The sequence below is a fragment of the Psilocybe cubensis genome, chromosome 5 (assembly GCF_017499595.1).
Source record: "Psilocybe cubensis strain MGC-MH-2018 chromosome 5, whole genome shotgun sequence".
Classification (NCBI taxonomy): Eukaryota; Fungi; Basidiomycota; class Agaricomycetes; order Agaricales; family Agrocybaceae; genus Psilocybe; species Psilocybe cubensis.
The window spans coordinates 403539-425673 of NC_063003.1; the positions used below are offsets into that span (position 1 = coordinate 403539).

At 45.7% G+C, this 22135-nt stretch overlaps 10 protein-coding genes and 1 non-coding gene across 11 annotated transcripts; 7 read left to right on the top strand and 4 right to left on the bottom strand.

The window, feature by feature from the left end:
* Window positions 1-31: 31 nt before the first annotated feature.
* Window positions 32-3992, top strand: JR316_0005612 (uncharacterized protein; the record flags this gene model as incomplete). Its single annotated transcript, XM_047891369.1, has 10 exons — window positions 32-182; window positions 235-338; window positions 447-623; window positions 679-1066; window positions 1109-1412; window positions 1468-1804; window positions 1877-2135; window positions 2186-2544; window positions 2602-3040; window positions 3097-3992. The coding sequence occupies 10 exons, from the start codon at window positions 32-34 to the stop codon at window positions 3990-3992; spliced, it is 3414 nt and encodes a 1137-aa protein (XP_047748718.1).
* Window positions 3993-4045: 53 nt separating this feature from the next.
* JR316_0005613 (uncharacterized protein) lies at window positions 4046-6057 on the bottom strand (the record flags this gene model as incomplete). The annotated part of the gene is given in 4 exon segments (XM_047891370.1): window positions 4046-4605; window positions 4658-4962; window positions 5022-6012; window positions 6027-6057. The coding sequence occupies 4 exon segments, from the start codon at window positions 6055-6057 to the stop codon at window positions 4046-4048; spliced, it is 1887 nt and encodes a 628-aa protein (XP_047748719.1).
* Window positions 6058-7087: 1030 nt separating this feature from the next.
* JR316_0005614 (uncharacterized protein) lies at window positions 7088-7685 on the bottom strand (the record flags this gene model as incomplete). Its single annotated transcript, XM_047891371.1, has 3 exons — window positions 7088-7242; window positions 7307-7381; window positions 7544-7685. 3 exons carry the CDS (start codon window positions 7683-7685, stop codon window positions 7088-7090), a joined length of 372 nt encoding a protein of 123 aa, XP_047748720.1.
* Window positions 7686-8255: 570 nt separating this feature from the next.
* On the top strand, window positions 8256-9250 carry JR316_0005615 (uncharacterized protein; the record flags this gene model as incomplete). The annotated part of the gene is made up of 5 exons (XM_047891372.1): window positions 8256-8408; window positions 8459-8539; window positions 8589-8717; window positions 8771-8911; window positions 8966-9250. The coding sequence occupies 5 exons, from the start codon at window positions 8256-8258 to the stop codon at window positions 9248-9250; spliced, it is 789 nt and encodes a 262-aa protein (XP_047748721.1).
* Window positions 9251-11085: 1835 nt separating this feature from the next.
* On the top strand, window positions 11086-12475 carry JR316_0005616 (uncharacterized protein; the record flags this gene model as incomplete). Its single annotated transcript, XM_047891373.1, has 4 exons — window positions 11086-11244; window positions 11294-12059; window positions 12107-12231; window positions 12464-12475. The coding sequence occupies 4 exons, from the start codon at window positions 11086-11088 to the stop codon at window positions 12473-12475; spliced, it is 1062 nt and encodes a 353-aa protein (XP_047748722.1).
* Window positions 12476-13984: 1509 nt separating this feature from the next.
* On the top strand, window positions 13985-15361 carry JR316_0005617 (Indoleamine 2,3-dioxygenase; the record flags this gene model as incomplete). Its single annotated transcript, XM_047891374.1, has 2 exons — window positions 13985-14224; window positions 14273-15361. 2 exons carry the CDS (start codon window positions 13985-13987, stop codon window positions 15359-15361), a joined length of 1329 nt encoding a protein of 442 aa, XP_047748723.1.
* A 320-nt stretch (window positions 15362-15681) lies between these two features.
* JR316_0005618 (uncharacterized protein) lies at window positions 15682-16428 on the top strand (the record flags this gene model as incomplete). Its single annotated transcript, XM_047891375.1, has 2 exons — window positions 15682-15962; window positions 16017-16428. The coding sequence occupies 2 exons, from the start codon at window positions 15682-15684 to the stop codon at window positions 16426-16428; spliced, it is 693 nt and encodes a 230-aa protein (XP_047748724.1).
* A 134-nt stretch (window positions 16429-16562) lies between these two features.
* Window positions 16563-16674, top strand: JR316_0005619. The gene has a single exon. It is a non-coding gene; the product is annotated as a tRNA-Leu (tRNA).
* Window positions 16675-16871: 197 nt separating this feature from the next.
* JR316_0005620 (Glutathione S-transferase hmp2) lies at window positions 16872-17726 on the bottom strand (the record flags this gene model as incomplete). Its single annotated transcript, XM_047891376.1, has 5 exons — window positions 16872-16941; window positions 16989-17083; window positions 17138-17252; window positions 17306-17499; window positions 17556-17726. The coding sequence occupies 5 exons, from the start codon at window positions 17724-17726 to the stop codon at window positions 16872-16874; spliced, it is 645 nt and encodes a 214-aa protein (XP_047748725.1).
* A 722-nt stretch (window positions 17727-18448) lies between these two features.
* JR316_0005621 (uncharacterized protein) lies at window positions 18449-20118 on the top strand (the record flags this gene model as incomplete). Its single annotated transcript, XM_047891377.1, has 2 exons — window positions 18449-19109; window positions 19397-20118. The coding sequence occupies 2 exons, from the start codon at window positions 18449-18451 to the stop codon at window positions 20116-20118; spliced, it is 1383 nt and encodes a 460-aa protein (XP_047748726.1).
* Window positions 20119-20796: 678 nt separating this feature from the next.
* On the bottom strand, window positions 20797-21942 carry JR316_0005622 (uncharacterized protein; the record flags this gene model as incomplete). Its single annotated transcript, XM_047891378.1, has 5 exons — window positions 20797-20824; window positions 20891-21104; window positions 21161-21185; window positions 21250-21432; window positions 21487-21942. The coding sequence occupies 5 exons, from the start codon at window positions 21940-21942 to the stop codon at window positions 20797-20799; spliced, it is 906 nt and encodes a 301-aa protein (XP_047748727.1).
* Window positions 21943-22135: the final 193 nt, after the last annotated feature.

The window sequence follows — 22135 nt, forward strand, 5'->3', positions numbered from 1 at the left end:
TGACTGGAATCTATTCAACGATGATGAAATTATGTCGGATCCATCTCCCATCGACTTTGCGTCTGCCCAAATATGTCAAGCTACTCTGGATTTTCTAAATTCTAATAACGAGAGTGATGGATCTGATGATGGTGGTGGCAGTCCTCCGCTTTCTGAGAGTAGCAATGAGCAAGCCAATTCAGGTGTGTAACGTCTAAATAGCGCATATTGTTTGAGTCCTTAACTTTTAATCAGACACTGAACAAGTTGATAATGAATCTTTGCCCCGAAAACGTATGCGCGGTATTCACACCGACCCGGCTGAAGCTCGAAAATGGTATCTGTGGATTGATAAAATTGTGAGTCTTTGCCTGCCATCGGTTAGATTTTCTGCTCAATCAATAAATCAGACTTGTTCTCTTGATGTTTTGATGCACCTTCCACGATCACTATTTTCACGTCGTCAGCTGGATTTATTTCTCTGGCTACTGCGTATCAATGGCGTCAACGATGTGCCTAGCGTTAAGGCTATGCAAGGCATTAACAAGGCATTGCAGAATTTGTGTGGAATTGAGACGAAGGAGTACAAGGGCAAGCTGGGCAATGTATACTTTGTAAATTCTCTGTCTCAAATTCTTGCCCAGGTATGAATCTATATGTTACAAATGAATACTTTTGATTTCTAACCAATCTGAATAGGAAATGTCTAATCCTCAAGTCCGACCGTTCCTTTACTTCTATCCTGAAGATACGGGCAAATCGATTAGCGAAACCTATCAAGCTTCGGGTTGGCTGCGTGAAATCAATCCTGAGGATGGTACTCCAATGATACGGCTCAATAATAATGATTTTTTCATCTTTGAACCAACTATGCTGATTGATGGACGTTGCTGCATTCCTATTCAATGGTTTCTCCGAGAAGGTGTATTTTATGCCAAAGCCTGGCTTATGGAAGATACTCCTAGTGGTTGGGTTGTGTCCGAAGATCGCGAAATCAAAATCACGCAAAGCCAATTGCTAAAGAATTTTATTCAGTTGTCAAAGGATCACTTGTTGTATAACTTGTCACACCCTTCACGAATATTTGGTATGGACTATATTTTATATATTTTATTCAATTTCTTATAAGTAAACAGGTGTGCGATCCATTCGGGGCCTGGGCTGTCGAAATGGACACGTACAGATCCTACTATTGGCAATCGTTGGCGTGTATTAGCAAAGGGATACCGAGTCTATTCTCTGCCGCTATGGATGTACTGTGACGATACGTCGGGAAACCAGTCCAAGAAGTGGAATAAGCACAACAGCTACCTATTTATTCTAGCTGGTCTTCCTCGCAAAAAGAGTTCACAAGAATACAATATCCATTTTCTATGCACTTCAGATATTGCGCCACCTCTAGAAATGCTTGATGGTGTGGTTGATCAACTTCAGTAAGTTGTCACTATCTTATATTTGCTGCACATATTCTAATCATTTTAACTTTAGATTGGCTCAAAAACATGGTATTTGGGTATGGGACTGTATACACAAAGAGGCCGTTATGATTTTTCCACCTGTATTTGCACTTCTGGGTGACAACCCTATGCATAGCGAGTTTGCTTGTCATATTGGAATGCAAGGGAAATATTTTTGCCAGATTTGCTGGGCCAAAGGAGTTGACAGTCAAGAATGCCCACACAAAAATCTTCCACATGACAGTTGTGCTCGACCCAACTTTCCTACCCTTTCAATCCATAGTGATGTTGATTCTGAAGATACCTTCACACGGCCTTCTCACAAACGGCGGAGGTACAAGGAGTCTATGGAGTCAATGCTTCGAAGGGTTAGTGATTTTATAAAGGTGCGTAAAAGTTGTTTTATAACAATTTATATTTTAATCACCTTTGATTCTAAGATTGGCAAACCGCGTCGCAAGAAAGAGACTATGGCTACTCTTGACTCTTTTTTGGAGCAAGCTAAGATGATTGGCACAAAATCAAAACTTAGAGCTGCAAAAACGGAAACTGGCATCAAGGATGTTTTCCAGGACTTCTTTATTGAAAAGCTTTTCAAATCTTATAAGGGAAAAGTTTCTACTCAGGCAAAGGAAAAAGCTCTTAAAGCGGCTGTCGATAAGCTTCCTGGAGACATCAAAAGTCCCGTATGGAAACTTGGTGCGATTGAAATATTTTGCTTTAATTTACTAGCTAAATCTATATTCCAGGCTTGGATCCTCATCAGGACACTCCCGTCAAAATTCTGCATGTTGTATTGCTGGGTTTCGTTAAATATTTTTGGAGAGACCTAGTTCAAAATCAGGTTACTCCTGCTAAAAAGCAAACTTTGATTATTCGTTTAAACAGCCTCAGTGTGGCAGGTCTAGGTATACCCACATTAAATGGCTCCACACTAGTGAACTATGCCGGGTCACTAACTGGTCGCGATTTCCGAATTATTGCTCAAGTAGCGCCATTTGTCATCTACAACATGGTTTCTCAGGAGGTTTATGATGCATGGGTGTCCCTATCTACGTTAGTTCCAGTTATTTGGCAGCCAGCAATCTCTAACATTGATGAGTACCTGGTGCGTCTTCATTGTGTCTTTCTTTAAATTGTTTTATTAAATTAAATCATGTTTTAGCCCAGATTAGAGGCCGACATCAAATACTTTTTGTTGAAAACGGCAACATGGACCTGCGCGTGGTTTAACAAAACCAAATTTCACATTATTCTTCATCTTCCAGAACATGTCCGTCGGTTTGGGCCAGCAATATTGTTTGCCACGGAATCGTTTGAGTCATTCAATGCTATTATCCGTGCAAAAAGCATTCACAGTAATCACCAAGCACCTTCACATGATATTGCCCGTGGCTTTGCGCAAGGCAATCGGATTCGCCATCTTCTTAGTGGTGGTTTTTTTCTTCCACAAGAGCTTTATCAGTCTTGGAAAAAGGATCCAACAAATGTGGCTAATTCAGAGTGGCGCACTGCTGGACCTGGAGGTCTTCACCTTATTGATGCTCCAGACTCAACACCAGCTAGCTATTTGGGACTGCAGAAACCTGCTGCCAGTAAGGCTGGTAAGTTATATTTACAAATCTATACTACTAGTGAGCGGTCTAATGCAATGGCCTAGGTTCATGCAAATCTAATGGCACAGATCCTCAACCATTTCATCGCACATTATGTGGCCAAAAGCTTCCCAACATTGTGCTCAATACTGCAGCCAGCCAACAACTGTATGTAACCAATTCCCAGGTCTATCTGAGAAACGAGGATCTATGCACCATAGGACAGTTTGTCATTGCCCAAATTCATCCATCCCAGCCGCCTCTGATAGGGTGTGTTCGAGAGATCTTGCAGCAGGTTGGCTCTCCAAACCATCTTCAAAACCGGCCCGATGGTATTCTTATTCAAACAGCTTTACACCAACCGCCGTCGCACATATTGCCTGCTGGACAACTGCAGCCAGTTTTTATGCTCCGTCTGATTCTTCAGCAGGAATGGTCCTTCATTCCGTGGAGTTGCCTTCTTTGCACCGTAAATACTCAACATGACTGTCAACGTCATGGATGCCAGGCAAATGGGCTACAATACATCTATCAAGAGCAAATACAAACTGATCAGACTAAGGCAACAATACTGCATCAAAACTCATTGGATGATATGCTCCTCCTCAATATGTGTCAAATGCGCGATGCTGCTCATCTCCAAAGTTTTCACCTCCACTCTGCCCCGTTAAACGAAGATGCTATAATTCAAAGAAGTGTGGCTCAAGCCATTGTTCAACGGAAGGTAGGAGAAGCCTCCCAATCAAGTACTTCCAAACCAACCAAAACACCAACAGCCGCCTTGAGACAACATGCCCAGAGCCCCTTGGGCACCCCTACTCTAGCAGCCACACCTTCTGGGGGTGTCAGTTTGCCTCAACATGCTTCAGCAGGAACATCTTCTGGAGGTGTTAGTTCACCTCGACGTAGCAGGCAAGCATCTGTGGTATATCCAGGTCAAATAACATTGGACTTTCGATAGAAGTAAAACCATACTGTATTTATTTACTAGAATTCTACAAGAAGAATAGCAGATCAAACTTGTCCAGAGACCTCAAACGCAGCTTTTGAAATAAGATCTTGTAAGGTGCACAACATGCCCAACCCCCTCTTCCATCGTGTTGGCCTAAGCTCCATTTGCTCTTGATAAAGCTTGGGGTTTGTACGTTTTAACTCCTTCTCGGTGCGGTAGCCATAATCAACCCATCTAAACAGGCCACCTGAAGCATACTGAGTAAAGGAAGCACGCTCCTCTCCGTGTTCAATGCTGGTGTTTGAATGTTCTAGGACGGCGGACAGCATAAGGATGGTAGATCCTGCAGGGAACTCAATGGCCACTTTCAGGCCCCACACCACAAAGTGACCACCCTTTTTGGCATTGAATTTCCCTAAAGACTGGATGGCGCACCAGCCATATGGACAGTTTTTGATATCAAAATGCGGGATGGTGCAAACCACAGACCCTAGGTTGAAGGTGGCCGCCGGAAATATGCTGCGGCGAAACAGTCGGACTAGCGTGGAGTCATTGGCGAATATCTTATCCATGTACAACTTATAGTGGTTGTACACTTTAGGGCTCCATGTAGCAAATGCACCTGTGGATGTGTTTAAAAACAGGTTCACAAAACAGGCATAGGAGTCACTTACTGCTGGCAAAACTGGCCATTTGTTGAATGCTTTCCGACTGCAAGAGCTTGGCAGTGATTTTGGGATGGCGCTGGACGCGGTTGAGTGGAGAGTGTGTCCCTACACCGTGTGTAACGCCGATGTTGAGTGCGGGATAATGACCACGATTTTCTGAATAGTCTTTGTGTGTAAACACTGTGGTGTGTCCGGCCTCCCTCAGTAGATCAAATGCTTCCTCCGTGGCACGTTCGTATGCAGGGTCCTTAGGACGGCCTGCCAGAACCATAAAAATACGTCCGTCTTCAGAAACAAACGGGACGGGGGTGCTATAGTGCATTAGCTTTAACTCCATCAAACTGAACAGATCAGAAGAGTTGTAACTCACCATCTATCCCAAGGTATAATGCGGAACCCAAGGGCCTTGATGGCATCCAAGCTATATAGGTGACTTTTGTGGGGTTTTGTTGGTTTAGCACCATAGGCGCCTTGCGTGGCAGGCAAAGTGTCAAGCTTGACGTTGAGAGCCTCTGGCTGGCAGCTGGGAAGCATGCTTAAAAGACTGGGTTTTGGTGTGTGTCCGTGCTTATTGTATTGTAACGTCCGCTGATACTTGCGGCTGCGATGACTGTTGGAAAGCCCATTGTATGGCCTTTTCAGGCTGGCGGTTTGCACGGATGGGTCTCGCTGAGGTAACGAAAGCGAAAGCTTGGTCGACGATTGCGAAGGTACAATCGGCGGTGTCAACATATTGTCAACCGATGGTGTCAACGCATCGTGGGCTGACAGCATCGACTCGCGGGTTGACGGGGTCGACGCGTTGTGGGCTGACGTCGTCGATTCGCGGGTTGACGGGATCGACACATCGTGGGCTGACGTCGTCGATTCGCGGGTTGACGGGGTCGACGCGTTATGGACTGACAGCATCGACTCGCGGGTTGACGGGGTCGACGCGTTGTGGGCTGACGTCGTCGATTCACGGGTTGACGGGATCGACACGTCGTGGGCTGACGTCGTCGATTCGCGGGTTGATGGGGTCGACGCGTTATAGACTGACAGCATCGACTCGCGGGTTGACAGGGTCGACGCGTTGTGGGCTGACAGCATCGACTCGCAGGTTGACGGGGTCGATGCGTTGTGGGCTGACGTCGTCGATTCGCGGGTTGACGGCGTTGACACGTCGTGGATCGACGTCGTCGATTCACGGGTTGACGGGGTCGACACGTCGTGGATCAACGCCGTCGGCGTCGACGTATTGTTCGTAAACTGCATCCAGGTATCGTCCGTCGACCGATTCTTTGACGCATCGTGGATCGACGGCGTCCAGATGTTGTGAACGGATGGCGTCGACGTATCGTCGGTCGATGGAATCAAGACATCTATTGACAAGTACGTGAATGGGCAGATGACGAGTAGGCAAACATGGTGACTCACCTTGATCTAGATCTAACAAGTCTGTGTCCTCCCTTGCATCTGCTGCCCGCCAGGCAGAGATCAAGTCAAAAGCCAACGGATCCTCCCATACCTCAGGCTGACACTGGGCATACACCCTCCCAGATCATGTCTGCTTGAACAGATTTCCGATTTAAAACTTGGTATATGCATAGAAAAGTTTCCAAGGACGTACCGTATAGCGCGCCTATTGGCAGGCCGACATCTGTGCATGCAAAAACCAACGGTGAGCAGGGTTCTTGCAATCATGACACGCCCCAGCTCCTGCGTTGGCTGGCAGTTTGACAGACCCGGTCCAGGGGTGATCCCTCGCCTGGCAAGCCTCTAACCAACGCGAGAGCTGGGCCCTGTCGCGTTTCTGATATACGAACGTTTGCTTACCGGTGGGACGGGTATTTATACGAACGCGAATGAGGGGAATGTTGAACCTCATTAAACAGATCAGGGGTCAGGTGATAGGGGTCAGGTGATAGGGGTCAGGTGACGTAGGTGGACGCGTTGCACCCGCGACACACTTCAACTGCTTTGACCTCAGAACACCTGGTAATACGTCAGTCCGCTACAAACACAAACACCGCAGAGTAATGCAGGTCTCAGGAATACTACCCAGGTGCGTTATATTTCATGCATCCCTTTTGTAAGGCCAAATTGACAATATAGTATTGAAAGTGCTGCAGATTCTATTTCACAAACCGTCTAAACAATAGCAATGGGATTGTCAGACTGCAAAGGCTGAGGAGGAATGTAAACCGGTACGTTAATGCCATGGGACGTCAACGCTGCTTTCAGCTGTTGGCTCCAATGCCTCTCTTCTACCAGCATAATTGCTGTGTTGTGTTCCTGTCTGACATATGTCCTCAACTGCTCTTCTAGACCCTCCACCACCAACGTCAGGTATGCAGAGCGTTGTTTGGAATTCTTCACAGACCTAACCAAGTTTTTTACCGCCTTTTTAGTTGACTGGGCCTCCTGGCGTGCTGCGGCAAGGTCCAACCATGCCGTTCAAAGCTGATTCTTATAGGCCACAGCTTCTCTTGTTGCCTCGATGGCTATTTCACGCCAAACAGTAATCTCTGCCTCCAGATCGCGTCGGGAACGTGGATAGGCCCTGTTCAAGCTGATTGTGGTTTTGTTGCGGGGAACCTTGGAGGAATGGTCTAATAAAGTGGATGTGAGTGGTCTCAACCTTTCACAGCAATACTGTCAACTTATGAAACGCACCATTCTTTTCAGGCATTTTGGATACAACCGGCTGGTCTTCGAGATCGCTTTGGCACGTTGATCCAGGGGTATCACCTAGTTGAGTTTGGATGGTGTAAGTTCAAGTGCATTCGTGATAAGATTCTATTTACCAAGGCCGTAAAAACTGTAGTTGGGCAGACCATCAGTAACGTCAAGCCCTACGGGTGGGAGGTCAGGGTAGGTTATGCTGAGGTTTAACAAGGTTTGTTTACTGACCTGCATTCAGAGTTGACAGGTACTTTTTAGGTGCCTCATCGTCTTCATCTTGGTTGTGCTTCCTGAAACTTTTTTTTGGCGATGGAGTCTTAGGCGACAGCAGGCGGGATGGTAGACAATTGTCAAGAGTGTTGGTAGACATGTTGAGCGGTTCAAGATAACGAAACCACACAAATATCAGACTGATGGTTAAGGGAGTAAGAGAGTGAGACAAAAGGTGAGCAAACCTTTGGAATAACTTTGACGCCTCCTTTTTATGTGACGCATAGGTTTGTTGTTGTTGATGTGACACGACGCGAATTGTTGATTGACCTCGAACGCGACGCGAATTGTTGATTGACCTCAAACGCGATGTGATTCGTTTGTTGTGGCAAACATGGCAAATCAAACTTGGGGTATAAAAGCAAGGTAAGAGATGTTTGCTTGATTCTGAATCCACAATGTCTCATTCTTCGATTGACCCAGCTTTTGCATCACAGCCTGTTTCTCGTGACGTGGACCGCCCAACTGGTACATAGCTGTTTATTGACAACCTGGTTCACCGATTCAACCTCACAAGCAACCACAGTGCAGATCTCACTTTTCTTTATCAGGTAAACTTGTTTTTTACATAACGCCTACATCAAACTGCTTCTAACTCGTAAACCCGCAGATCTGTACAGCCGTGCCTGAAGAGCAACCTCCTTAGACCGAAGTGATAAGTCGAATCATGATGTTGGCCTGCCAGTTTGGGGCCGAAGTTCGTCTGCATAAAGCACTGACTGCCACGCAAACACATCTACAAGGACTCGGGCAGCTGAGCAGTTTTTTGGCTGATTATGAGCTGCAAAAAGATGAGAACTTTGTGTTATCAAATGCACAAAAGGTGAGTCATTGTTTGCCTTTATGAACACGGTGGTCTGAGCCAGCTTTTAGATGGCCATTAAATCAACCTGTATCAAAGAGCTTCTAAAGCCCTCTAGACAGTCCTTTAAGACGCTTCACATCGATGTTGAGGTGCGTTCTTTTCACTTTAATTGGCGGTCTAAAACAAATGCATTTGCAGGCAAAGATGAAAAAAAAGCCCGCAGACAATTACCTTGACAACATCCTGAATCGGCTGGGACGTGAGGCCAAATGGATGGCGCATATACAAACCGTTTGTACAATTCAGAGAAACACGCTTCGAAAAGAGGTGTGTGGTTGTCCGGTTTACCATATGCCGTGTACTGATGTGTGAAATTAAAGATCATACAAAGCATAACTCCAGGCCCAAAGTTTACTTCTGTGCAAGAATTTGCGGCGGGCCTCATTGTGAAATATTGTCTGCCTACGTCAGAGTCTGGTGCAAATTCCAATACAGCTTACCTCTCAAAACATGTGTTATTGGTGTGTCTTCAATATTTCTGATTCAAAAAGTTTCACTAACGTGGCAATGTAAAGTGGCGGTTTTTCTGGGACCATTCATCTATGTTTTCGGCCTTTGAACTTGAGAAGGATGACAACAACTCAGAAGAGGAGAACAATGACCAGGATTTTGGAACACCAAGCACCGACAACTCTAGCGATTCGGGTCATTCTGCTACCAAAAACGTAAATTGCAAAAAACAAACATTCCCGCTGGGAAAACTCGCGGTCGGGTGGCTGATGGCGAAGACTATTGGTCCAAAGTTGATCAATGGCTCAAGAGGCTTGACGATGAGCTGGGAGATAATACAGCTGAGTTGAAACAGTCCGAGTTTTCTCTTGTATTCTCAATGAGTTATGCTAAGCTTGTGAATAGATTTATTGCTGAATGTCTGGAGATGGACTCTCTCAGGACCAATAAAGGCTTAGATTTCTCAAGCCACCCTTCCGAGCGCTCTTTTACCAGCCCTAGCGATGTCACATCCGACCCACAACCCACCACTATACAGTCCTTTCCTTCCAATTCTTCTTCGAGGCTGCCTGAACCTCATTTAAATTTTGGTAATGCAATTGCTCAATTATTTAGTGGTCCTTCAACAGGTAGACCTTTTTAGCCACTAGACTCCACTACAATATAGTTATTAATTATGCGGAAATGTATGTGTAAACGCAACTAAATCTGAAGTTGATGTTGAGAACATGTAGCCCCTAATATTCAGTTTGCTAGTGTTTGGCACCGGTGATCATTTGATCAACAGCAACGAGTTATCGCTTTCATCTTTTCCTCCATGATCTCGCACAGCGGCACCGTGTTTTCCGCCGTGCATTGTTAAGAGATCCAGCCCTTTCATGTACTAAAAGCCATGCACTGGAAAGATCCAGATTCCCAATATGTGGGAACGCGTTGAGCGGCATGGTTGGGCATAGTTTTTTTTTGGTGACTGACATTTGATTTGTAGATCGCACACTGGTGCAAGAACCTGCTTATTGCTGAGTATTTTTAGACAGCTATCCATGGCGAAAATTACTTATTTTAACACCACAGGTTCAAGAATATGTGCTTTGAAGTTTGACAAGGTCCAAGAACACCATTGCCGGAATCGATAGCCATCGTTGACACCATAGTTTGGCTCTGGAGAATGGGTGATAGTTGGATGCGCAACACAACATCGTCAACGCCATAGCCGGAATCGATCGCCATTGTCGACACCATAGTTTGGCTCTGTGGAATGGGTATTTGTGGATGCAATAACCCAGTGAGTACTTTATAGGATAGACGTTAGATTAGTAGTTATTTAGCTTCAGCTTCATGCTCAATATATGGTGTTTTATTATAACCTAATCTTGTATGAAAGACCAAAAATAAAATTTCACAATGATATTATACTGTGAATACATATGAAAAGCCTACAAAAAAATATGTATTTGCTAGAATGTGGCTGACACAAACGGTGCTTGGCACTTATGTGGCAGCCACATGAATTTCGGCCTGTTGTGTCACCCACTGATATCGGATGGAGGTGGCAGACACATGTTTATTTGTGTCTGACATACATCGGCCAAACACATCCAAAAATGTGTCCAGCGGCCGCCTGTGTAGCAACGGAAGACACTCAAAATCTCCCCTGTCCTACACAAGTAGATTCTCCGACATTTTTCTCCTTCTTGTCAACTTGTATGCCGTTGCTCGATTAAGCTCGCTTTAGTTTGCACCAGTGAGGTTCCATCTATTGTCAACTTGTAGTGGTGCTCGGTCTCATGCTCTTGTAGTGCCCCTTTAAGCTTCATTGGCTATCGTCTCTCCAGAAGGAGTTTCTCTTTCCTACCCACTTGAATTGTAGTTTTTGTCTTAAGTGCCTCAGTCATAAGCTCTCTCCGATGGGTATTTTATGGATTTGGTTTCTCAGCATCATTCGCTGCGTCATAGACGGCGCTGAACGGCACTGCAAGGAACTGCTTCGAAAGAACCAAAAACGCTGGGCGGTGACGTCGTTCATGTCCTGTTGTACTCTTGTTTTCATGAATATTCACACATGGGGCCAACGCTACAGCTACCGACTTGCCATCTTCGGTGATCTTCTTCCTGATAGGCTGATCGATTTGAAATGGTTTTGTATATAAAGGCACGAGTTATCTTCGACAGTGTCACAAGAAGAATGGATTCTAACACTCGTCCTTCTTATATCACACCCCCACCTTCCTTTACCCAAAGCACAAATCCATACCATTCAGTGGGAGATGATACATATTCATTTGCTGCACTTGTGGCCAGTACACCATCCCATTCAGGTTTCCGTCCACAAGAATCAGCACTTGTAAGTTAAACAGATATAGTTCAGCGCTTTCTTTCATGCATACTAGTAGGGCTCGGACATGGACTTCGATATATCATCGACCCTCCCGAATCAGCCATCGATTGTAACTAGCAATGACCATAACGATGCCATGATCTCTATCTCCACCTCTTTCCATCCAAATACACGGCCAACTCCTGACACAACCTTCTCAGCTGGGGACGGTGTAATTTTCTGTGTTTATTCCAAAATCATACTGGCAGTCTGCCCCACAGCATTCTCTTCTGTCATAGGTGATCCCTTGTCTCATCCGAGGTTCAGGACGGAGACTATTCTCCTCGATGCACCGAGCGCCGAGGTCAATATAATTTTTCACGCCCTATATGGTACATCGCCTGCATCTAATCGCCCAGATTTTGAGACCCTTGTGCGAGCAGTAGACCGCATGCCAACGTATTCGCTCTCTCCCAAGGCACTCATCCGACCATCAGGAAGCTTATACGAACTGCTTCTCTTCTATGCACCACTGCACCCCGTTGATGCTTATGCACTGGCTGCCCATCACGAGCTACACCCACTCGCAGTCAGTGTTTCTCCTCATTTGCTCTCAATAAAGATCCAGAGTATATCGGACGAGGCCGCCGAGCGTATGGGTGCGATCTACTTCAAAAAGCTGCTTGAGCTTCATCTAGGACGCTTTGCGGCATTGAAAGGGATCCTTCTCCGGCCTCCGCACCCACATCCAGCCAGCAAGACGTGTAGCTTCGACGATCAAAGAAAGAATATACGAGCATGGGCGCTTGCCAGCGCATCTCTAGTTTGGGATGCAGGGCCTGGTTCGTCTGCCGTTCTTTGCACTGTCTATGCTGACGGTCCCTGTTAGATCTCTCATCACAGATGATACGTAACGCTCTCAATCCTACCACGGAGAACTTGACGTGTGAGATGTGCCTGCAGACTCTGAAGGACAAAATTAAGGACGTGGTGGTGCAATGGTCGTCCGTTCGGGTAAGTGCCATTGATCATGTTTCGTTGAAATCGTAGCCATGACCATTACCATCGTCGTTTACGTGGCTTGAGCGTGCGACTGGGGGAATTTTCTCAAAGTGGAAACGTTGAAGTACTGTTTGGTCGCAAGACTTTGGGGACTGCGTGCTCTTTGCGCAAGAACCACGCCAACCGTGGCTTATGTCGGGTTCGTATTCTTCGTCTTTGCTAAGCTTCATGTGTATTATTATAGCGCACGATCTGAGACCAAAAGAGTGTCATCAGCGGCGGCAAGCAGAACATTATCAGGCTGGATATTGGACTGCTAAGCCGAACAAGCACAAGCTTCAAGCTTACGAATGTTCAGGAGCTCTGGCTTAATTTTTGAACGCTTATGAAATGTATCAATTTTCCGTACATGCCTCTTCTATTTTCCATTTTTCTTCTTGCTATAGTGATTCGATATGCTGGTCTGGTGTTAAAAACATCATGAACTTTCGTTTTTACAATGCCGCCAGAGGCTTTTGATAAGCGCCCATCTTCTGTGGCGCTTGACACTACTGCTGCATCAGTCTTAAAACCGTGTTGAATGGTAATTCTCCCATTTGTATTCAACCATAAAAGATTTTGCCTTGTGTCTAAATTGAATTGGTAACAGTAATTAAACCGATGGATTAGGACCTATTGAGCAATGAAATCACTTCGTATGGTTGAAGGAATGGTTAGGTATGTTTTTGGCGTATCACACTCGACCACATCACGTAAAACGTAGGTAAATTTTTGTTCATACAACGCGTTGTGGACTCTTTCAAAGCGAAAACACCATTTTCCTCGCTTCCCTCTCTTTCCTCGTTTCACTTTTCTCGCTTCCCTGTCCTTGCTTCTGACCTCTCTTCCTCTGCTCCCTAGTTCTCTTCGCTTACCATAACCCGTTCACGGCTCGTTATGTAGCCCATATTTTAAGTTTGTTGGTAATGTAGATAGGCCTTTTCTGCGACCAGTGGAGGCAAGCTCAAGCGCCTTGGCCACTGGACTCTTTTCCACTAGCAAGTAAATGTCGCCTGCTTTTCTGCGTTTATAAACTTGGATTGATTATGCTTCATACTTCGAACACATCTGCGATTCGTATCATGTGTCAAATGCACTAGTAGCACCACGAATATCCACGGTCAAGCAACGTTCATATGCTCGAGGTCGCTGTCCCGATATACGATTTGTCTTATTCGGCCTAGGATCCTATTGAACGAAAAGGGGCGCAGGAAAAAAGCCTTGCAGGGGACGCGAGGATTTAATGAACAAACCAACAGAATCATACCTTCCAACATTTCAAAGCGTCCCCACTTGAATATATAAACCTGAATGCCACTGTCGCCACTATAGACTACAGGTTTCAACGCTCATCCACCCTATCCGCCGTTGTGCACAGCCACCTCTTGAGCTAGAACACGCCGAATCGCGACTCACCATTGCAACTACGAGGTATCTCAAGACTCAAGGTATGTATCTTCGTTATCAATTTCTGATGACGACAATGCCCATTCCGACCCCAAAACACCATTTATGGTACCCTGGTGTCGATTGTTGCACGATGCGCACGGGTAAGACCCGACGCAAGCGCGAAAAATGCATCTGGGGTAGCCTCTGTGCCCTATCTACGCACTCGTCTTGATTTGTCTTGTAGCTGACAACACATTAAAAGGATATCAGAGTCTGAATATAAAGTGCACGACTGGTCGGTAACCTGCAAAGCGCTTTATCACTGAACGATATTGTCATGTCCGTCGAAGTTGAGCGACTAAAGTCGTCCATTTCAGTTACCCCGATATTCGATGTTGACCAGCGTACGGGATTCATGGCGCCGGATCCTCCGATTCCACGCTTACCGACCGCATGGGAGCCCTGGGAGGCCGCCCTCGACGCCGCCGTGCAGGCGAAACTTCAATTAGGAGACAAGATAGGGTTGACGAACCTGGAAAAAACCACATCAAGCAGATGGAGAGAGAGCGTCCGACAGGTGGGCATACTTCGGATCTTGTTTCAATTATCAAACTGACAGATGTAGCTCCCTGTTCTTGCCACAGAAGAACTCTCCAACTCTGCTATTCTCCTGCGGCGCGCGCACCTTGTCCTTGCATATATTTTACACTTCTATGTCCAAAGTCTCCCACTTACCGCAGAGATATTGATACCTGAATCGATTGGCGTCCCCTTGCTGGAGGTCTCCTCCAAACTCGACATCCCGCCGCTCCTGACCTTTTCCGACACTGTGCTCTATAATTGGCGCTTTCGAGATGAAGAGAGTGCCGAAGATTCGGTACCGACACCTGATAACATTCGGAGCCAGACGCTGTTTACCAACCTCGTCGACGAAGAAGAGTTCTACCTCTGTTCTGCACGCATTGAGCTCCGGGGTGTCGAAATCCTAGAGTTGATGAGAGTGACAATGGACGAAACATTCGTCGGTGACGTTATTGCCGTCTCGCGGATCAAAGAATATCTCAAAACTATTGCCCGAGTCATTGGAGAGCTGAAGGCCCTCCTGATGAGCGTGAAGCAGGGCTGCGATCCTGATGTTTATTACAACAAGGTACGGCCGTGGTTTAGAGGGGAGGACTCCGCGGAGACTACCAGAAAGTGGAATTTTGAGGGGTTAGACAAACATCCACATCTCAAGCTTCCCACCGAGCTTTCAGGGCCAAGTGCAGGTCAAAGTTCCATGGTTCACGTTCTCGATGTCTTCCTGGGCGTAGACCATCAGGCAACGTCTCCCGGAAAGCCGTCGTTCATGTCGCGCATGCAGTCGTATATGCCGCGGAACCATAGGCTGTTCCTTGATCATCTCAAAGCGAATCCTCGTCCTCTGCGAGCGTTCGTGGTCGACGCAAACAATGCGGAGTTGCTGTCAGCTTACAATCAGGCTGTCATGTCTTTAAAGGAGTTTAGAGACGCACACATGATCATCGCCACACTGTACATTCTAGGGCCAGCCAGGCGTGCGTCTAAATTGGCGAATGACATTGCGGAACATGATTCTACCACCAAATCAAGAGCCCCTGTCGGATGGACGCCTGTGAAGGGAACCGGAGGCACAGAATTGGTAAAATTCCTGAAGGATACTCGAACTCGTACCAGCGAGAGCTTGATACACTAGAATGACCTTTCCAAGCTTTGAATAGTGACGGAGAAGAATTAGACTTTGTTATATATTACCAGTAGATTACATAGAATGGCTTCGTTAACGATCATGAACATTGACACTGAATAATTCATTCTGCTGATTAAGATCACTTTTGTAGCGATCCCCGAGTTGATGTGAGAAATCAAACTATTCGTGGAGATTGATGTCAGCTTTGACAAGAGACATCTGTGGGGGCCGTACCTTATATACGAGCTCTGTAAATGTTATAAAATGCCTGAAGGAATGGCCACGAGAACTCGCTTACAACGCCCTCCGTCTTCAATTAGAACGCCATGCGCTTCCCAATACTCGCAGCAGTCTCGTGTTTTTTGGCGACATTGGTCCAATGTTCGCCAACTCCCAACCATAAGACCTTGGTGTCCCTGAGAATCGAAGGAGAAGATAAAACAATATTCGAGGGCGTTGTCCTAACCAAGGGCCATGACATTACTACGGCTTTGGGAGGAACTCACCACTGTGATGGGACAAACAATGGAGCAAGTACAACACCGGGTCCTACTCCAAACGCCGCTTTGGACGACGCAGCGAAGTTGCATGACTTTGCCTTCGATGGGTAAGTTGATATATCATAGAGCTTGAAATATTGTGCTCACTGGTTTTCTGCCAGCGCCTTCTTCCCAGAATTCGACGACTTTCTCATCAGCTCCATCGGGGGCGAAGCGAATACGGACACACAATTTTGGACCACCCTCGTAAACTTCCAATTCATCCCAGTAGGCGGATGCCAACAAAAGGTCCAACTTGGCGATGAAATTTTGTACGCGTTCGACGGATTCTCAAAAGCTCACATCTTGAAGCTTTCTGGACCCGTTGTTGCTCGTAAGAACCATCCTGTTGTCTTCACGGTCACCGATGGTTCTACGGGAGCTCCCGTCGCCGGCGCCAGCGTAGATGGGCAGATTAGTGGAGTCGATGGAAAGGTGTCTGTTACGTTTGCTAAAACCGGTCTTAATGGTGTCAAGGCGCAAAAAGATGATTCCGTTAGATCCAATCAGGTGGATGTCGTAGTTGTAGCTTGATTTCTGGATATGTGGTGTAGGCACTAGTACGTCCAAGTTTCTAAGTAGAATAACTTGAAAATGAAAGTTATAGTACGAAGTGGCTTCGGTGGTTGCGGTTGGAGATAACGGGACACTTTAATTTCCCACACGTAGGCAAGATGGCCGAGCGGTTAAGGCGTGTGACTCAAGCTTAGCTTGCCCACGATTTGTGGGTTTCCTTTCTCATTACGTAATGTAGCATGGGTTCAAATCCCATTCTTGTCATAACTTTTACCCCGCAAAGCTTTACAGGTCAATGAGGGACAGTGCAGATGTCGAAAATTCATTTTTGAGATACATGGAGAAAGAGGTGATGCCAGATGGAGTTGACGATATTTAAACTCAGATTACAAGAAATTCACACAGTGCCACATTCGCGTTAGGAAGATGCCGGCGAAAACTTGTTCAATATTTAAAAAACTCTACGCTGTACTCTTCACCCCGTCTTTAACTGCTATCCAAGCAGGGCGTGAACTAATGTCTTGCCACCATCTAGGAAACATAAGAATATAGAAAGTGTGTCAAATCTTTTGACTTACCGTGCGACGTTAGGTTTTTTGTCCAGCAGCTCACTTCCTGCCAACGGCAGTCCTGATCCAAACGGGAGATGGAAAAGGTCAACAAGAGTGATTTCCTGAATAATTGTGTTCAATATATTGCCGAAGTGCAATGTGTTCAATGGACTCACGTTACCAGCCAGATACCTTTGCTTAGATAGAATGGTGTCGTAAACATCTAATTTGGCAGAAAGGTCACTATCTGCTTTGACGAAGGCAGCGAGATTTGGTTCTTGGCCAAGTTTTCTGGATACGTTTTTTAGAAAATCATGATGATTTTTGAAATATTCTATACATACTTTGGTCTGACAACTTCTCTCCATATTTGCGATGCGTATGGATCAAAGTTAGCGAGTTCGCTTGAGGCCGCTTGCTCGAAAAGTGCCTTTGCTTTCAACTCTGTCGGAATAAGCGCTGGTCCTTGATCCGCATACTTCTCGGCGATGTAGCGTCCAATGGCACGGCTCTCATATAAAATGAATCCATCATCGTCCTAGTGTGCACAGATATGTCCATTAGTTGGAGTAAATATGCCAAAAATAATCTCACAATATATGGAACCTGGCCAAACGGCTGCTTCTTCAGATACTCTGGCGACTTGTGTTGCTTGTTTGCAAAGTCGATTGAAATGAATTCAAATGGGACGCCTTTCTCCACCAATATAGTTGCCGCCCGGACGGTGGCCCTGGACTGAGATACGCCGTAGAGTTTCAATACCATAGCAAGTTATGTGGGTTTGAATTGGATTGCAGATCGAGTAGTAGCCTGGGAGGAAAATGAACGGAATGAATGACAGAAGGTTGGTTAAATACTTCTGTACCAACTCAAAGGATCTGAATGATCGCTTCATTTGATCGCGTTCTACAATCGACTCACAATGAAGCAATAATTCACTTGATGACGGAAACAGGACGGAATCAAAGCGAAACTTAGGCCAAAGGTTTGCAATCATAGTTCATTTTGATATTGCTACAGACATTTTGATATTAACCAACAGCTTTCCCTTGCTAATGCTGTCGAACGATGTTTTGTTAGTGACTTCAGATGGTGACATCTAACGCGATAGAGCCCTTGGCACCCGGTACGTCTTCCGCCTAAGCGATATCGGCCTCGTATATTAAATTGCAAAAGCATACAGACTCGCTGTGATTTTCGTTGCGTAGAGTATTTGATGCCCTCCCAAGTTATGACAGCATTCAAAGCTCGTGCAAAGGGCAACTATGAGCATCGTCAAATCTGACCATTCTAAAAATAGATCATGGCTGTTAATTCTGGATCATAAAGCTGATGATCATCATTTATCAGTGGATGCTATTCTCCAACGTTGATAACAACGTCCATCCCTGCGATTCGAGACAACAAAAAGAGGTCTCCTAACCTCTTCGACATAGTGATATCTCAAGGACGGCAGAACGAGCTTATTGACAGAGTGTTTCAACACCATGGAGCATGCAGACTCAGGACTCGACATAGTGGCAAATCCAGTAGATTCGGGGGCCAGCCGTTCTCCCATATCGCAACTGGACCAAGATGTCATGTGGAGAATTTTCTCGATGAATGCCAATATGAACAATGACGACGAATTTCGCATCTACTCGAATGACAAACTCAAGAACAAAAACAACAGGGCATTATACACTACCTGGCATAGTTCACAAGTATGCCGGTTCTGGCGTCGCCCTCTGTTGAATGCACCAACATTATGGGCACAGCTCATCGACCTAGATGGCCTCTCATCCGTGGACGATTTAATGAAGGAGGAGATCGTTCGCAGATCCGGGCTCTGCCCCCTCGCTATTGCTGGCCACGTCTTCGCCATATTTCCAAAGGAAAAAGACTTCTTTATTTCAATAATTCGTAATAACTGGGCAAGAATAAGGAGTCTCAAGGTTTCAATCAGCCAATCCAACAAAATTCCAGGCGATGTTTGGGACGTCCTATCGGAGCCTGCCCAGACCCTTGAACATTTCAGGATTCGAGCATCTAACGGTTTAAACCCTAGCAACAACAATGGCATAATCAGCAACGTCTTCGCAAACTATTCGCCATTTCTCAAATCCTTTAGATCTTGGAAAATCAACTTTAATTTTGGCTCTGGAGATGGTTTATGCTGGTTATCAAATATACGCCAGCTTGACGTATCGTACATGACATCGATGTCCTTCCCTCAATGGCTGGACGCGCTACAGCACATGCCCTTACTTGAGGATCTACAATTGATACACCCTTTCCCTTTGGTAGCACCCTTGCTGCACGATAAACCCAGTTCTCAACAATTCACTTGCCAAACCTTTCAAATATATATATCAACCACACTCTCAATTCCTGCGTCATCCTCCTGGATCACATACTACCCGGAAAGGGCTGTTATCTTTTCATGGATACCCTAGATGAGGCCGATGAACCACCAACGCAATCAACAATTATTCTTGCTACAAAAGTTTTATCGAGGTATTCACAAAGCTTCTTTGAAAATAATCCGGTTACGACTTTCCAGTACGCCATCACTCATACAACAATCACAATAGCAGAATATCGATCCAAAACTCCAATGTATCGCATCTTTGTTGGCTGCGGTGACCCTGGCCAACTTCCTCTCTTATTCACTCTCTTTGAGGCTTATTCGTCTTGCGATTTCTCCCATGTAGAAACCTTGCTATTTGACATTGACATTTTTCCATCACAGACAATAAATGCGGATGTTCTCAAGATTCTGTTCAAGTTTAATTCCGTCAAATCCTTATTGTTTTCAAAACCTGGCACCATCCCCGCTCTATACAGCCTGGTACGGGAATACACGGATACAACCAGGTCCAGTGAAGCCATACAATTCTCGCTATTCCCTTCCCTTACCGCCATCAAAGCAATTGGAGCGTATAATTTTGTTAGTCAGACGAAGAAGGTTTCTCCAGCACTCTTGCTACTTCAAGAAACCCTTGCCAAATTCGTGATATGGCGGAGAGATTACGGCATTGAAGTCCCTGTGGAGGTTATTGACATTTCTGACCTAGGGGATGCAGCCAAAGTGGAAATATTCAATAGTATTTCGGGCATAAAAGTCATCTGTAAAGCGTCACCTGACGAAGCGGAAGGTGCTAAAAATGAACTATGAAAAACATTCGGAATGATAGAAGTGTCATTTTTTTGCTAAAGGTTGTTGTTACGACCGGCACAAAATATGATGTGCCGAGGATTCAAGATAAGTTTACAGCCGCTTAATGTATCAGTGGAGTGAGATAAAGAAGCCAGTAGTAAGTGACAGCAGCAGACAGTGAGTAGAAAGCTATGCCAAAATAGCCATTGTGATCCGTTGAAACCTTGTACTTCGGGGCAGTACTCTGACTGTTTTTGAGGTAAATGTCTTTGGATTTCGACCTAGCACTGGGAGCCCTCGCCTTTCTGATTTCATTCCTTCGTAGGCTCTCAGGAGGAGAAAAGGAGTTCTAATATTAGGCTGTTTTTCTACAATGTGACAGAGATACATTCCCGAATCCCGGCATTTTTCTCAATAAGTACTAGTGCAAGTCCATCGCCTATTCTATCCGGCTTTCTCTCTAGTTATGTCGTGAATTGCAAGTAATCAGAATCGGAGAAACGACGGGAATAAGGGATTGATTCAAGGGTGATTGAATTATACGAGGTACGAATCTGGCACTTGCGCATATCATATATATGTATAAAATAAATCAGCCATTGTAATTAAACGGTCCAATTGTGCTACACAGGCAGAAATGATCATCATGAGTTATTGTACGTTATGCTCTCTTGTCCATTTTTCAAACGAAGGCAATCAGACTGGGGGCGATAACTTGCGTTCCCTGTTATTGAAACAAATGGTAAATATATCGCAACGGAGAACCGAAAGCAGGTGATATCTCTCTTACCCATTTGCATTCCCTAAAAGCTCTTCAAACCGCCTGCGTTTCTCTTCTAATTCTTGGTCGTGTTCGTGTCCAGTGGTATCTCCATGATCCATTTTAAAAGATTCGCACTCTCGGATGAACTGCTCCAAGTCCTTGACCCGGGTTATCGATAGTTCAGGTTCATTCGAACCTCTAGCGCGTGCCAAATATGAAGCAACCATTGTCGCAAGTGCACCTTGTGGATAAAAAGGTTTAATCGAACAGAAAACTACCAAGTGACTAAGAACTCACCGAGGATAGTTGTCGACACAGCCGCCTGCAATATACAACAAGGTCGTGTAAGCAAGTGATAAGAAGATTAGTATATAAAATTAACTTACAGATCTCCCAGAGCCAGAGGTAGCCACGGCTGATAATCCCGTTGTAAGCGAACCGAGTAGCACTTGTAGTCCTATAGCCACGTTTAGAGCATATCCAGTCCATTGCGCCTTCGCTGCGTATTTGTCCCTCTCCCTGACTGCTACGTCAATTGTCGGTTGGAGGCGTTGTCCAAGAGTAATGGGCTTTGCGACAATAACCAATAAGCAAGACGCTGAATAAGTATGAGCGATGCTTACTTTTGTCTCCACTGATGGCACAATCCAATCAATTGCTGATTTTCTCTGGTTGCCGTTGTCATTCAAAGAAATCCGCGTGTCCATCGTTCGCGTTCGGCGAACTCCCTGAGTCGCTTCATATTGCCTGGTGTTCAGAGGTGGCAGAGGGAGGCCGCCACCAATTCCCTGGTTAAAATTATTGCCACGATTTGGATGATTCTGGAAGCTGTTGAAACTGTTTTCATCGCCCTGCTTCTCTTCGATAGACCTTGAGGCAGATACATTCGCGGACAAATGGGCTGGATTCTGTGGTGCAGACGTGTTTATCTGAGCTGCTGGGCGTCGTGGACTTCCTTCATGAGACGAGAATGGGTCGCCTTCCTTGCTTGGTGGTGACGGTGGAACTAACGCCTGATCCATACGAGTTTCCTCCCGAATAGCATCGTCGGAAACAACAGCAGGGCGCTCGGACGACATAGTTTTGCACTACTGAGACGTGGGTACCTGATGGCAGTAGGGAGAAGCAAGGGCATTCAAGCTAAACCAAAGTTGATAAGTTATATTTTGACAAACAAGCAGCCCAGTGCTATCTATTTCGTGAAGCTGTCAAACACGTCTTCGGTGGGATTATCGCGGACGAAAAATGGAGATGCGCACCAGGTATGGAAGG